The sequence below is a fragment of the Phaethon aethereus genome, assembly GCF_964289735.1.
Source record: "Phaethon aethereus genome assembly, chromosome: 19".
NCBI classification, from domain to species: domain Eukaryota; kingdom Metazoa; phylum Chordata; class Aves; order Phaethontiformes; family Phaethontidae; genus Phaethon; species Phaethon aethereus.
This window is the reverse complement of record NC_138595.1, coordinates 12,491,903-12,504,994: the sequence shown is the minus strand read 5'-3', so window position 1 is coordinate 12,504,994 and position 13,092 is coordinate 12,491,903. Positions and strand designations below refer to the sequence as shown.

General features: G+C 55.8%; 2 protein-coding genes across 2 annotated transcripts; one reads left to right on the top strand and one right to left on the bottom strand.

The window, feature by feature from the left end:
• Positions 1–773: 773 nt before the first annotated feature.
• On the top strand, positions 774–3,128 carry LOC309411987 (fibrinogen-like protein 1-like protein; the record flags this gene model as incomplete). The annotated part of the gene is made up of 3 exons (XM_082008766.1): positions 774–942; positions 2,045–2,155; positions 2,494–3,128. The coding sequence occupies 3 exons, from the start codon at positions 774–776 to the stop codon at positions 3,126–3,128; spliced, it is 915 nt and encodes a 304-aa protein (XP_081864892.1).
• Positions 3,129–8,182: 5,054 nt separating this feature from the next.
• LOC309411986 (fibrinogen-like protein 1-like protein) lies at positions 8,183–11,677 on the bottom strand (the record flags this gene model as incomplete). The annotated part of the gene is made up of 3 exons (XM_082008765.1): positions 8,183–8,811; positions 8,964–9,272; positions 11,674–11,677. 3 exons carry the CDS (start codon positions 11,675–11,677, stop codon positions 8,183–8,185), a joined length of 942 nt encoding a protein of 313 aa, XP_081864891.1.
• Between the last annotated feature and the right edge of the window lie 1,415 nt (positions 11,678–13,092).

Sequence of the window (13,092 nt, the reverse complement as noted above, 5' to 3'; positions counted from 1 at the left end):
GCACCCCACGGCGAGCTCTCCTTGCCCTTGGAGGAGCGGCGACGGGGCACAGGCAGCCTCGGAGCAGTGAGCCCCGTTGAGGCATGCAGAGGTGGTGAGGGGAGCTGAATTATGGAGCGAGGAAGAAGAGGAAGAAGAGGGGACTGAGCCTCCTGTACAGATGGGGACCGGCGTCTGCCCCCTCATTCCTCCCCTGCCCTCATTGCGCCAGTGGGACCTGCTGCCAATGGAAGCATCACCTTCTAGAAGAACAGAGCGTGCTGCAGCCAGCCAAAGACCCACCACTAGCGACACACAGGAGTACAAACTGGCCCAACAGCACTGCTGCAGCCTGGGTCCAGCGGAGTCAGCCGGCCGGTGATGGGTGAGGAGCTGCTAATGCCTCCCAAGGCACTGTATGAAAAGGGGTTGAAAGAAGAGGGGAACAAGGAGGAGACTCCAACTCAGTCCTGAGGGTTTGCCAAAACACCCTGCGGTAACGCGTGAAACAATTTAAACCTCTCCTGACAGATGTGGTCCCAACAGCTGCAGCTGCTCCACGAGCTGTCCGCTGAGGGTGCTCTCCCAGACAGCACGCAGCCTGTGCCAAGCTGCCGGGCGATGCCCCCCCACATGCAGCGGGGAAGAGCAGGAGGTCAGCAGAGCCTTCCTGAGCCTGTTTGCCTCACCAGGACGTATGGGCCAAGGACGGGAAGTGTAGGGGAAGAGGTTCTGCACAGACACCCCCCAGCCTAGTTTTGCTCACAGCTGCCACAAGCATCCAGGGGTCAGGCATGGCCCCTAGGAAAGGCTGCTGCCCTCAGCCTCTACCGACCGAGAGCAAAAAAGGCATCCGTGTTCGCAGCCCAGCTCTGGGGCCGACTTCCTGGCAGCTCTCTGCGGGGAAGGAGGCTGAGACAGACCTCCAGCCATCGCAGAAGCGTTGTGACATGCTGGGAGCCGGTAATGGTTGACAAACCTATGGGCAATATGGGTTTTATCCTCTTTGATCTCCAGGTGATACAAATCTCCCCTGTACCCTTGGTGTTCAAATTCCTTCCCTTCTGTTTGCCTTTTGCCTCTCCTTTAGCTCCTTTACTGCCCTGCAGCAGTTGGTAGAGCCCCAGAAAAATTTAACTCCTGGGCAGGTCCAGTATATTGCAGTTGATAAACGCCCCACAGCTGGGAGGTTTGGAGTACTTTATTTTTCTCAGAAAAAAACATCTTAGGGCCTCTTCATGTAATCTTGAGCAAAGAGAAGTCACCAGATGGGCACACAATGATTAACTTCGTCCATGCAAACAGGGGAGCTGAGATCCTCACGCAGAGGAGGTGTGTGTAGGGAGAGACCCAGGTATAAAGGGACAGAGGACAGCATGGAGCTGAGAGCAGCAGGACTGACTGCTCAGCTCCCAGCGTCCGCTCAGCAGCACCACAGCGATGGGTGAGTTCTCCTCTTCCTCACAGCTCCTTTTCTGTAGCGCTCGCAGCTCCAGGGGATGCAAGTGGAAAACCGAGCTAAGTGACAGCAGTGGGGGACCGCGGGAGCGGGAGCTAACGAGAGTGTCCAGTGTCCACCCCACTCCTCCCCTTTCCACCCAGCCGTTTCTCTCTAGTTCTCTGCTGCCGCTGGGTTATTTCCTGCATCCCTGTAAACCGCACGGTCTGCACCGGGAGCACCAGGTTTTATACACCAAACTCAGCTGCAGTGCCTTGAACTATTTGCTCTGAATGCCTTAACACAGATTTACTTCTTCCCCGTAAAAATATCCTTTTGCCTCCAGACCTGTAGAAAAAAAAAACAAAACACATTTAAGGAGAAACATGAGAAAATGTGACTGCAGGTTGCTGTCTGGTGCAGGGAAGGGGCTCATCAGGAGGGTGACAAAGCCATTTCTCACCTTGCCTCACACCTGCAGGGGCAGAGCCTGCACCGAAGCTGCAGCCCCCACCACCCCGGGAGCCCCCCGCTCCTGCCCGTGCCCTGTGGCTCTGCCTTCCCCGGCCCGAGCTCCCCAGGTGCCGGGGGGTTGATCCTGACGGTGATGGGCACTTTTCTCCCCAGGTCTCCAGGCTGGGACACGCCAGCTCCACAGGGACCTTGTCCTCCTGCCTGCCGTGGCGGGGATGCTTCTCCTCTGTGCGAGCCCAGCGCGTGCGGCCAGCTTGCAGGGCGGTGAGTATGGGTGCTGGGGGGACGGCCGAGGAGCTGCCAGGTCTGGGTGCAGCCGTGCTGCGCTGAGCACGGCCGGGCTCTGAGGTGCTGGATGCACGTGTCCCATGCCTGCAGCCACAGAGAGACAGCCGGTCTCTGCACTCAAAGCTAAGCTGCAAAGCAGAGCAATTCTTCCCTCTCATCACCAGCAGATAAGAGGCTTTCCCAATATGTTCCACTGGTTGCGGAGCACCCAGTGAGATCCAGCACCAGCAGCATCAGCACAGCTGCCCCACAATAACTGGCCAGCACATCCTGCAGTACCGGTCCCTCATGCCTTGCTTGATCTGCTGCCGCAGGGTTCCCCGCAGACTGCAGCCACCTCACCAGCAGCAGCCCCAGCGGGGTGTACGTCATCCAGCCGGCAGGGTCACCTCCTCGCGCGGTGTGGTGTGACATGGACACCGAAGGCAAGGGCTGGACTGTCGTCCAGAGGAACACTTACACCACTGAAATCACATGGAAGGAGTCCTGGACCACCTACAAGTACGGCTTTGGGAACGTGCAGGGCGATCACTGGCTGGGCACCGAGTACCTGCACCTGCTGACGCAGCAGGGCACCTACAAGGTCCGCTTCATCGTGCGGAATAAAGCCAACGTCACTCAGTACGCCGAGTATGACATCTTCAGTGTGGAGAGCGAGGCTAGCGGCTACCCGCTGAGGCTGGGCCGCTTCCTGGGCAGCGGGGAGGACTATCTGACCAGCTATCATTCCGCATACGGGGGCATACACGACAACATGAAGTTCAGCACAACCGACAAGGACCAGGACCAGCACAGCGGGAACTGCGCTAACAGCTACGGGGGCTGGTGGTACGACAAGTGCCAGAACGTCCTGCTCAATGGCAAGAGGTACATCTTCTGGCCAAGAACCTGCTCAAGCGGCGACTGTGCATCCTCCCTCATCCTGGTCAAACCCACAGATGTGTGCTGACCGTGCCGCAGTGCCCAGCCCAGCCTCCCGGGAGTTTGTGGGAGTGCCACCGTCCCCAGCTCAGTGCCCCGTTCCCGTGCCTGCCAGCAGCCCTGTGCCAGCCCCGGTGCACATCCCGCGCTGCCCGCAGCTCCCGCACCATCACCGGCTGAAACGCCGCAGCTCTGGGGCTCCGGAGCAATCGCCCAGAGCCCCGGGCACGCAGGCAGCTTTGCCCAGTGCCGCGGTGCTGGTTGGTACTGGGACGCAGGCGCTGGTTTGGGGTGGGTGTGCCCACTCCTGTCCTGGGGAGGGGGAGACAGTGCAAGTTCCCTTCCCTGTGCAATCGGTGTGTCCCTGCTTTGCTCAGGCCCTGCTCCCTCCCTGGGCCCCATACGCCCCACAGCTCTGCTACCCATGGTGGGAGAAATCAGCTGCAATAAACCCTGGAGCCAGACTTTGCTGTCTTGTGTCTACCTGCTGCTGCAACGCTGCACACACACGTGGGAAGAGTCGAGGTCCCGGGGCGGCAGAGGATGCATCGTGTTCATGGGGGGGGTCCCATTTGCTACATCCCTGTCTGAGACTCATCCTCTCCTTGCTCCGCTCCATGCCATGGCTGAGAGAGCTGGAGCCCCAGCCCCACCCTGCAGCAAGGGCTGGGGGTGTCAGGGTGCCCCTGAGAGGTGTCAGGTCACCAGGAGGGAGGTTCATGCCATGGGGGATCCATCCCTGGGGCGGTCCCCAGGGTCCTCTTTGGTCCCCCACCCCAGAGCTGGGTGCTGGGGGGAGATGCTTCAAGGCCCCAGGGGGTGAGGAGCCCCGGGGTGAGCAGGGGTCTGGGGGCAGCCCCACAGTCCTCAGCCTGGGCTCCCTGCAGTGGGGGGCCAGGGGCTGCGGGGCTCCCAGGGGCAGCAGGGCACTGCATCATGGCCAGTGCTTTCCCACCCCGGAGTGGGTGACGTTGGGTGGCCGGGGCTCGCCAGGACCATCAACACGTGGCTCAGGGGCTGGTGCCGTCATCAGAATTTTGGACTTTTTGACCACGGGGCGGTTTACATGGCACCGGGCCTCCTCGCAGCAGATGGAGTGCAACTGACTCCAAGGGGCAAAAGGATTCTTGCTCATGAGCTGGAGGCCTCATCGAGAGGGCTTTAAACTAGATTTGGAGAGGGGAGGGGATAAAACCAGGCTGACTAGAGTTGAGCCTAGGAGTGGCACGCCAGAGTTGAAATCGATAGCCCAGCTCAGGTGCATCTACACCAACGCACGCAGCATGGGCACCAAACAGGAGGAGCTGGAAGCCATTGTGCAGCAGGACAGCTATGATGTAGTTGCCATCACAGAAACATGGTGGGATGCTTCTCATGACTGGAGTGCTGCAATGGATGGCTATAAGCTCTTCTGAAGGGATAGGCAGGGAAGGAGAGGCGGTGGGGTGGCTCTGTTTGTTAGGGAGTGTTTTGATTGCATAGAAATCAACGGTTGTGAAGACCAAGTCCAGTGCTTATGGGTAAGGATAAGGGGGAAGGCCAATGAGGCAGATATCCTGCTGGGAGTCTGTTACAGACCACCCAACCAGGACGAAGAGACAGATGAGACATTCTATAAGCGACTGGCAGAAGTCTCACATTCGCTGGCCCTTGTTCTTCTGGGGGACTTCAACCTACCGGACATCTGCTGGAAGTATAACATGGCAGAGAGGAAACAATCTGGGAGGTTCCTGGAGTGTGTGGAGGATAACTTCCTGACACAGCTGGTGAGTGAGCCCACCAGGGGAGGTGCCTTACTGGACCTGCTGTTTACAAACAGAGAAGGACTGGTGAGAGATGTGGTGGTCGGAGGCCGTCTTGGGCTTAGCGACCACGACATGATAGAATTCTCAGTTGTGAGTGAAGTAAGGAGAGGGGTCAGCAAAACTGCTACCATGGACTTCTGGAGGGCAGACTTTGGCCTGTTCAGGTCACTGATTGAGAGAGTCCCTTGGGAGACAGTCCTGAAGGACAAAGGGGTCCAGGAAGGCTGGACAGCCTTCAAGAAGGAAATCTTAAAGGTGCAGGAGCAGGCGGTCCCCATGTGCCGTAAGAAGAGCTGGCGGGGAAGGCGACCGGCCTGGCTGAACAGGGAGATTTTGCTGGGACTCAGGGAAAAGAGGAGAGTTTATCACCTCTGGAAGAAGGGGCAGGCAACTCACGAAGAGTACAAGGATCTCCTTAGGTCAAGCAGAGATAAAATTAGAAAGGCAAAAGCCCAGCTAGAGCTCAGTCTGGCCACAGTTGTAAAGGATAACAAAAAATGCTTCTACAAATTTATTAACAACAAAAAGAGAGGCAAGGAGAATCTCCATCCCCTACTGGATATGGGGGGGAACATTGTCTCCAAGGACGAGGACAAGGCTGAGGTACTTAATGCCTTCTTTTCCTCAGTCTTTAATAGGCAGTCCAGGTATCCGTGGGGTATTCAGCCCCCTGAGCTGGAAGATGGGGATGGAGAGCACAATAACCCCCCATAATCCAGGAGGAAGCAGTCAAGGACATGCTAAACCACCTGGACACCCACAAGTCTATGGGGCCTGATGGGATCCACCCCAGAGTACTGAGAGAGCTGGTGGAGGAGCTTGCCAAGCCACTCTCCATCATTTACCAGCAGTCCTGGTTAACGGGGGAGGTCCCAGAAGACTGGAGGCTTTCCAATGTGATGCCCGTCTACAAGAAAGGCCGGAAGGAGGATCCTGGGAACTACAGGCCTGTCAGCCTGACCTCTGTACCGGGGAAGATTATGGAGCGGTTGGTCTTGAGAGTGCTCACAGGGCATGTGCAGGACAAGCAAGGGGTCAGGCCCAGCCAGCACGGGTTCATGAAAGGCAGGTCCTGCTCTCCTTCTATGACCCGGTGACCTGTCTAGTGGATGAGGGAAAGACTGTGGATGTTGTCTACCTGGACTTTAGTAAAGCCTTTGACAGCGTCTTCCACAGTATTCTCCTGGAGAAACTGGCGGCTCATGGCTTAGACAGCTGTACTCTTCGCTGGGTGAGGAACTGGCTGGATGGCCGAGCCCAGAGAGTTGTGGTGAACAGCGTTAAATCCAGCTGGCGGCCGGTCACAAGCGGTGTTCCCCAGGGCTCGGTTCTGGGGCTGGTCTTGTTCAATATCTTTATAGATGATCTGGATGAGGGAATCGAGTGTTCCCTCAGATGACACAAAGTTGGGTGGAAGTGTTGATCTGCTGGAGGGTAGGAGGGCTCTGCAGAGGGATCTGGACAGGTTGGATCGATGGGCCAAGGTCAACTGTATGAAGTTTAATAAGGGCAAGTGCCGGGTCCTGCACTTGGGTCACAACAACCCCATGCAATGTTACAAGCTTGGGGAGGAGTGGCTGGAGAGCTGCCCGGGAGAAAAGGACCTGGGGGTGCTGGTTGACAGCCGGCTGAACATGAGCCAGCAGTGTGCCCAGGTGGCCAAGACGGCCAACAGCGTCCTGGCCTATATCAGCAACAGTGTGGCCAGCAGGAGTAGGGCAAGGATCGTGCCCCTGTAGGCAGCACTGGTGAGGCCGCACCTCGAATCCTGTTTTCAGTTTTGGGCCCCTCACTACAAGAAGGACATTGAGTTGCTGGAGCGTGTCCAGAGAAGGGCAACGAAGCTGGGAAGGGGTCTGGAGCACAAGTCTGATGAGGAGCGGCTGAGGGAACTGGGGGTGTTTAGTCTGGAGAAGAGGAGGCTGAGGGGAGACCTTATCGCTCTCTACAACTACCTGAAAGGGTGTTGTGGTGAGGGGGGTGTTGGTCTCTTCTCCCAAGTAACCAGCAACAGGACGAGAGGAAATGGCCTCAAGTTGGGCCAGGGGAGGTTTAGATTGGATATTAGGAAAAATTTCTTCACCGAGAGGGTGGTCAGGCATTGGAACAGGCTGCCCAGGGAGGTGCTGGAGTCACCATCTCTGGAAGTGTTCAAAAAACGTGTGGACGTGGCGCTTCAGGACATGGTTTAGGGAATGTGGTGGCGCTGGATTAATGCTTGGACTTGATGATCTTGAAGGTCCTTTCCAACCTAGTGATTCTGTGATTCTGTGATTCTGTGACCCGGCTGGCCATGTGTTTTGGCCAGAGGCCAGGGAGCACACGGGGCTTGGGGTGGCACCTCCTCCCCAGCAAGCCGGACCCGTGTTCGCCCAACCTGCCCCGCAGTGAGGGTGCCAGCATGCTGCGGTGGGACTGCACCTGGATGGGCCCGTGGGAGCACCGGGCAATAGTGGGAGCGCTGGGTGACGTCCTGTGCAGGCACCAGGCAGCCCCGTGCAAAGCACTTGGAGCTACCTGTCCTTCCCTGAAGCTTCTCCAGCACCAAAAACTTGCGGTTTCTTTATTTAAATGTAGCTGCATTTTATTAAAATTAATTCCCTATTTGGTGTTTTCCCTGCAATCCCACAGATTTCTTTCATAAGAAACCTGGCACTGCCCTAGCATGGCTGCTCACTCCATATCCGCCCATACAAACACGCTGGAGATACCGAGCAGGTATTTGCAGGTTATAGGTCTTCTTTTAGACACAGGATTTTACTGGAGGTTTCAACAAGAACTGAACTGAGAGCCAGTGTGGGTGAAAACACCCCTCCAGGTGTAGGTGTCAAGGCCACATCTTCAGCAAGTAGGGTTAATTCAGTTTTACTAGGAAATAAGGAACCTTTATCCTTCCCCCCCCAGCTAATGAGGGGGCGACAGAAACCCTGAAGAGAAAGGGACTGGTTCTTTATGCAGCTAAGAATAAGGACATTTTCCCATGAGGCTGATCCAGGCATTGTGTTTCTAAAGCACATTTTATTCTCCAGAGCAGGTATGTTTCAGAAGTACAGGGTTTGCAATATGTTAGTCTGATTATAAAGGAATTAAAATAAAAACAGATCAAAGGGGAAGAACCCAGCAAGGGAAGCGGAGGAGCTCTGCAAAAGAGAAAGAAAAATCTCTGGGGAGCCTGGGGTGAGCCCCGCCGCCACCCGCTCCACTGCCCGCCCAGCAAAGCGCCTGGCAGGGCACTGGTCTGGCAAGGTGCCCGCTACAGACAGGCAGCGATGAAGCCCTAGCAGTAGGTGATGGGTTTGATGAGGATGGCAGAAGCTTTGCAGTTCCCGTTGCACAGGCTGCCCCACGTTATGCTCCCCTTGACATTCAGCCGTACAGAATAACACGCCGAGTACCACCACCCGCCCCCAGAGCTGGAGGCACAGTTCCCGCTGGAAGTGTCCTGATCCAGGTCTTTAGCAGAGAACTTCATGTTGTCGTGCATGGTGCTGGGACTTTTTGAGGCCATGGCGTCTTCCGCGGTCCCCGAGTATGCTCCCAGCCTCAGCCGGTAGCCCTGGGACTCATCTTCCAGGCTGAAGAGGTTGTAGTCTGCAAACTTGGTGTTGTTTGCGGCATCCCAGATGACAAACCTGACCTGGTAGACCTTCTGGTTGGAGATCTGGTGGATGTACTCAGTGCCCAGCCAGTACTCAGTGTGCACGTTCCCAAAGCCGTACTTGTAGGTGCTCCAGGACTCGGCCCAGGTGATCTCCGTGCTCTGCCGGTTCCTCTGGATGACCGTCCAGCCCCCATCCGCCACATTCATTTCGCAGTACACCACGATGGGGTGCAGTCCTGTGGGCTGGATGACGTAGACGCCACTGGGGCTGCCAGCAGGGACCTCGCTGCAGTCCTTGGGCCAGCCTGGGGCAGGAGAGAGGGTGATTTAGTAAGATCCTATGCAACAAGACAGAGGCGCATCCCATAGTCCTCCTGTGGCTGGTTCTGCACGACCAAGACATTAATGAGACCTGGATTGCCTGAGGAGCACGGATGAGTGCGAACACCATCCTCACCTGAGCACACAACGCCTGCATCCTCGCTGTGCCTGCAGTTGTGCTCTCCCCAAGCCCGCAGCGAGCACTCAGTGAGGAGCGGCTCCTCCCCATTGCAGTCAACGTCGTCCAGCCAGATAGTCCCAGATCCACTCCCAAAATAAGCATTACTTTGAGCTGATACTGCCTCTCCACAGCCGAGCTGCCTACACACCACAGCGGCATCTCTTATGTCCCAGTTGTCATCACACACCGTTCCCCACTCATTGCGGTACCAAACCTCCACCCGTCCAGAGCACTGGTTGGAGCCATTCACCAGCCGGAGCTGACCTGGAACATGGAAAACAACAGTAGAGAGGAGATTTGGAAATGGCAGGGGGATGACACCAAAGAAAGCTGGAGCCCACATCAGGAAGTACTTTCTGAAGAAGTGGAGTCCCGGCAGTAAGATGTAGGGCCTTTACATCTCTGATCATGCTCCTGGCTGGGGAAGGAGCCTTTGTCTTCTGAAGTCTCCACTTCCAACTATTTTTGGTGTGTTGTGGCCCCAGAGACTGAGCATGGGTTTGCCATGTGTTCCCTCAGCCAAATGGGCATCAGCCATCCTCTCCGACCACTGCAGGAGCTTTCACCTCCTGGGACTCTGAGTACCCTGGGAGCAAGGCTGAGGGTGAGACAGGGAATGGTGCAGTCTGGTGAAGCACTCTGAGACAAAGGTATTTCACTTCTCCAGTTCTTCACCATGTGACAAGCAAAATAGCTGGGGATGCTGGTGGCACGAGAACCCTTCCTTTCTTCTGCATCCTTCCCACTGACTGTCCCTACCATCCCCTTCTTACCCTGCCCTACCCTTCCTGTGGGGCAAGAGATGTGCGGGGAGGGACAGCCTTGGCTTTGGGAGAGGATCAGCGCAAACCCTCTGGGCTTCTCCACACCTGTACATGAGCAGAAAGGCCCATGACTGCAAGGTCCCATGTCCGCACCCACCAGATGTTTGAGGAAGGGCAGGTGACTCATGCTGGGGCATCTGTCCCTCTTGAGGGATGCTGGCAGCTCGGGGGATTGGAAGATGCCCTCCCTGCTCTGGGGTGGTCCTAGCCATGTCCTGCTGGCAGACATGGAGACCTTCCATGCACCTACCGTTCACTAACGTGTTCCGAGCAGACAGGGTGTTATTCAAGACAGAGTGACTGAAGCGGGACAGGCTTTGGATGCTCCTGGTGAGATGCGGGGCAGGCAGGGCCAACACACAGGCAAGGAGCAGGAGGGGAGTGCACTGGGCAGCTGGGGAAGGAAGGGACAAGATGAGAGTCAAACAGAGCATCCCACTCTCAGCATGAAACATGCGATGGGGAACCAGCCGCAGTGAAGTGAAACAGCTGCAAGTCACCCCAAGCCTGCGAGGACAGCATGGCGTTGCCTGTCTGACATGAACCTTGCAGCTGGACTCCTCCTTGTCCCCGAGATTCATGCCAGAGCCCAAGGTGCCCAGGAAATTTGGGGAGCAAAACCAAGCAGTCACCAGAGAGTCCTTTGTAGATCAGAAGAAACTTGACCAAAGTGTTTCTCTTTAAGCACGAACTTTAACAAAAACCTTACGGAGTATTTTCTGCACCTCCAGCTCACTAAGCAGCTAGATGGTATTTCTTCAGACTTTCCACTACACTCTGGAAAATCCAAAGAAAAAGACCAGGCTGTAATCAAATAAAAATAATGTTATTCAACTTAATTATAATAATAGTTATCCTAAGATTAAAATCTGAACATTCATTTAAAGATGGCATCACAGCTGCACCTCTGGGGGTTACAGCAGTGTTGCATTGTAAAGTATCTGGAAAGGGACAACTTTTCCAGTGGTGTCTCTATTTTGGACACCCCACAATGATGGACCTTTTATAGCAATTGGAAATCTACGATTTTCATACACCAGTAAATTCATTCTTATATTTTTAACACATTTACACTTAGGTTTATGACTCTGCTGGGCTAGAAATAAAGCTCAGCGACTATCTGCCAGGCATGAACCCATCTCTGCTGTGCCAGGGTAGAAGGGTACTCGAGGAGATGAGTTGCTGCAATGTTTTTCTTTGTTCAACAACTTCTCTGCCCCCACTGACCCATTTACATCTGACCTTCCCTCCGTAGGTTTTGCCCTCCTGCTCCTGAGCACAGCCCTGGGCAGACCCTGCTTGCGGAGACCTGCCCTCGCCTGGCCGGGACCCTGACCCTCGCTGAAGCTCTCCCTGTCGCGCCCGCAGCGATGCGAGGTGCGGAGGGCCCCAGTCCCGCCGGCGCGCTGACCGGGTCTGCAGGACGGCCGGCGGGTCTGCCCCCCTCGAGTGTGACCCGGTGGTGGTCCTCTGCTCCTCCTCCGCTCCCCGCTCGCTGGGACAGCGCGGCGCGCAGGTTCCCTCTTCCCCCACCCGACCCCTCCTGAGCTCTCCTCTGCCCCGACACTGCTCGGAGAGCTGTGCTGAGGGCAGATCCAGGGACTTGCACCTCCCTCTGAAACCTTCTCCCTTGCCATGGGAGAAGCAGCATGGATCTTGACTCTGCCCCTGCTTTGTGCCCTGTGTCATCTCCTGCCTCAGTGGTGAGTCCTCCATCCACAGGAGCCAAGGGACGGCTCTGCTGGTGGGGAGGCTCCCAACACCCCCCCCCGCCAGCACTGCTTCTGGGAGTCCACGGGCCGGGGAACCCACCCTGTCCTGCTCCCCACGCTCACACTCACCCATGCCGACTCCACGGGGACACTTGGAAGTTCAGAAAGATACTGTAGATATGCTTTGAGTCACAAGATTTATAGCTTTGCCATGCCAGGGGAGGAGTGCAGCTGACACTGCTGCTGCTGGTCCCATCCTGTTCTCGTCTCGGGGCGTGTTAATGAGCCGCCAGCAATAGGGCTGGAACCTCAGCGGGCACTTCCCCGTGGCTGCGATGTTCATCTGCTCTGATAAGAGCCCTTATCAGGACCTGAGCAAATACAGCCCAGGAGCGGCGAAGGCCTCCAGGCACTTCCCATGTGTCAAGCAGGACTTTTCCTGGATGTGACACCAACGGGTGTTTGGAGATGTTTGCTGAGCTCCCTCCTGACAGGGCACAACCCTGGAGATGTCCCTCCTGCCGGATCTGTGCTGAGGTGAACAGGAGCCAGATGCAGCAAACCAGCACCGTGGAAGACCCCAGGGACGCCCCTGCTTTCTTCTGGAGCAAAGACACTGCGTGGCTCAATAGCGGCTGTAGGCACAAGGCAGAAACAAGCCATGGAGCCATGGTGGCAACTGTCCTGCTTGTCACTTCTGGGGCTCATGTCAGGAACAGAGCTAAAGGAACTGGACCAGTCGAAACGTGAGATTATTTCTGTCTGAGTCTCATGTGAAAGCAGGTATCACTCCAGGGAGCACCTGGTTCTGGGAAAATCTCCCGCCTCTTCCAAGTGAGAGTGCAGAAATTGTGACATCCACATCATGTCCTCTGCATGGGGCAGCCGCGTGCCACCAGCCATCGGTGTGCGAGGCCCCTGCTATCCACAGGACAACCTACAATGACAAATGACACTTTTTGCCCAAGTGAGCATTGAGCTATGGTTGCAAAAATGACTGAAAAATTTTTTTTCCAAAGTCTCACGTTTGAAAAATGACTGAATAATATCAGCAGCCGCAAAATGTCATCTTCTGAGAGAGCAAGAGTTTCAGGACAGAAGGGGCTTTCCCCAGCAAGGTGGAGATGAATGTGAAGGTGAAGCACAAGTTGTATGGCTTGCACTGAGAAGTCCAGGTTACCCCAAGACACTTCCAGAGTTACTCTTGGGCACTCACTTGCAGCTCAGCCATTGGAGCAGAGCAGATGGGGAGATAAATAGGATTTCCAAAAAAGTTAATAAAGCGAATCAAGAAAGCAGGGGATTTTTTCCCCCAGGTACTATGCCTGGTACGTGACGTTTCAAAAACATTTCCTCTCATAACTTACTTCTGCAGAGATGCGATGCTTGGACCATTACCCTAGGAGGGATGGGATGTTATCCCATTCCCAGCACTTCTGCTTCATGACAGGTCCACGTAAATGCCACAAGTCAGCCAGAACTGCAGCCCCCAAGGTGGGCACGAAGCCATGCTGAGCTCAGAGAGGCCCGGAGGAGCTGGGGGTGTCT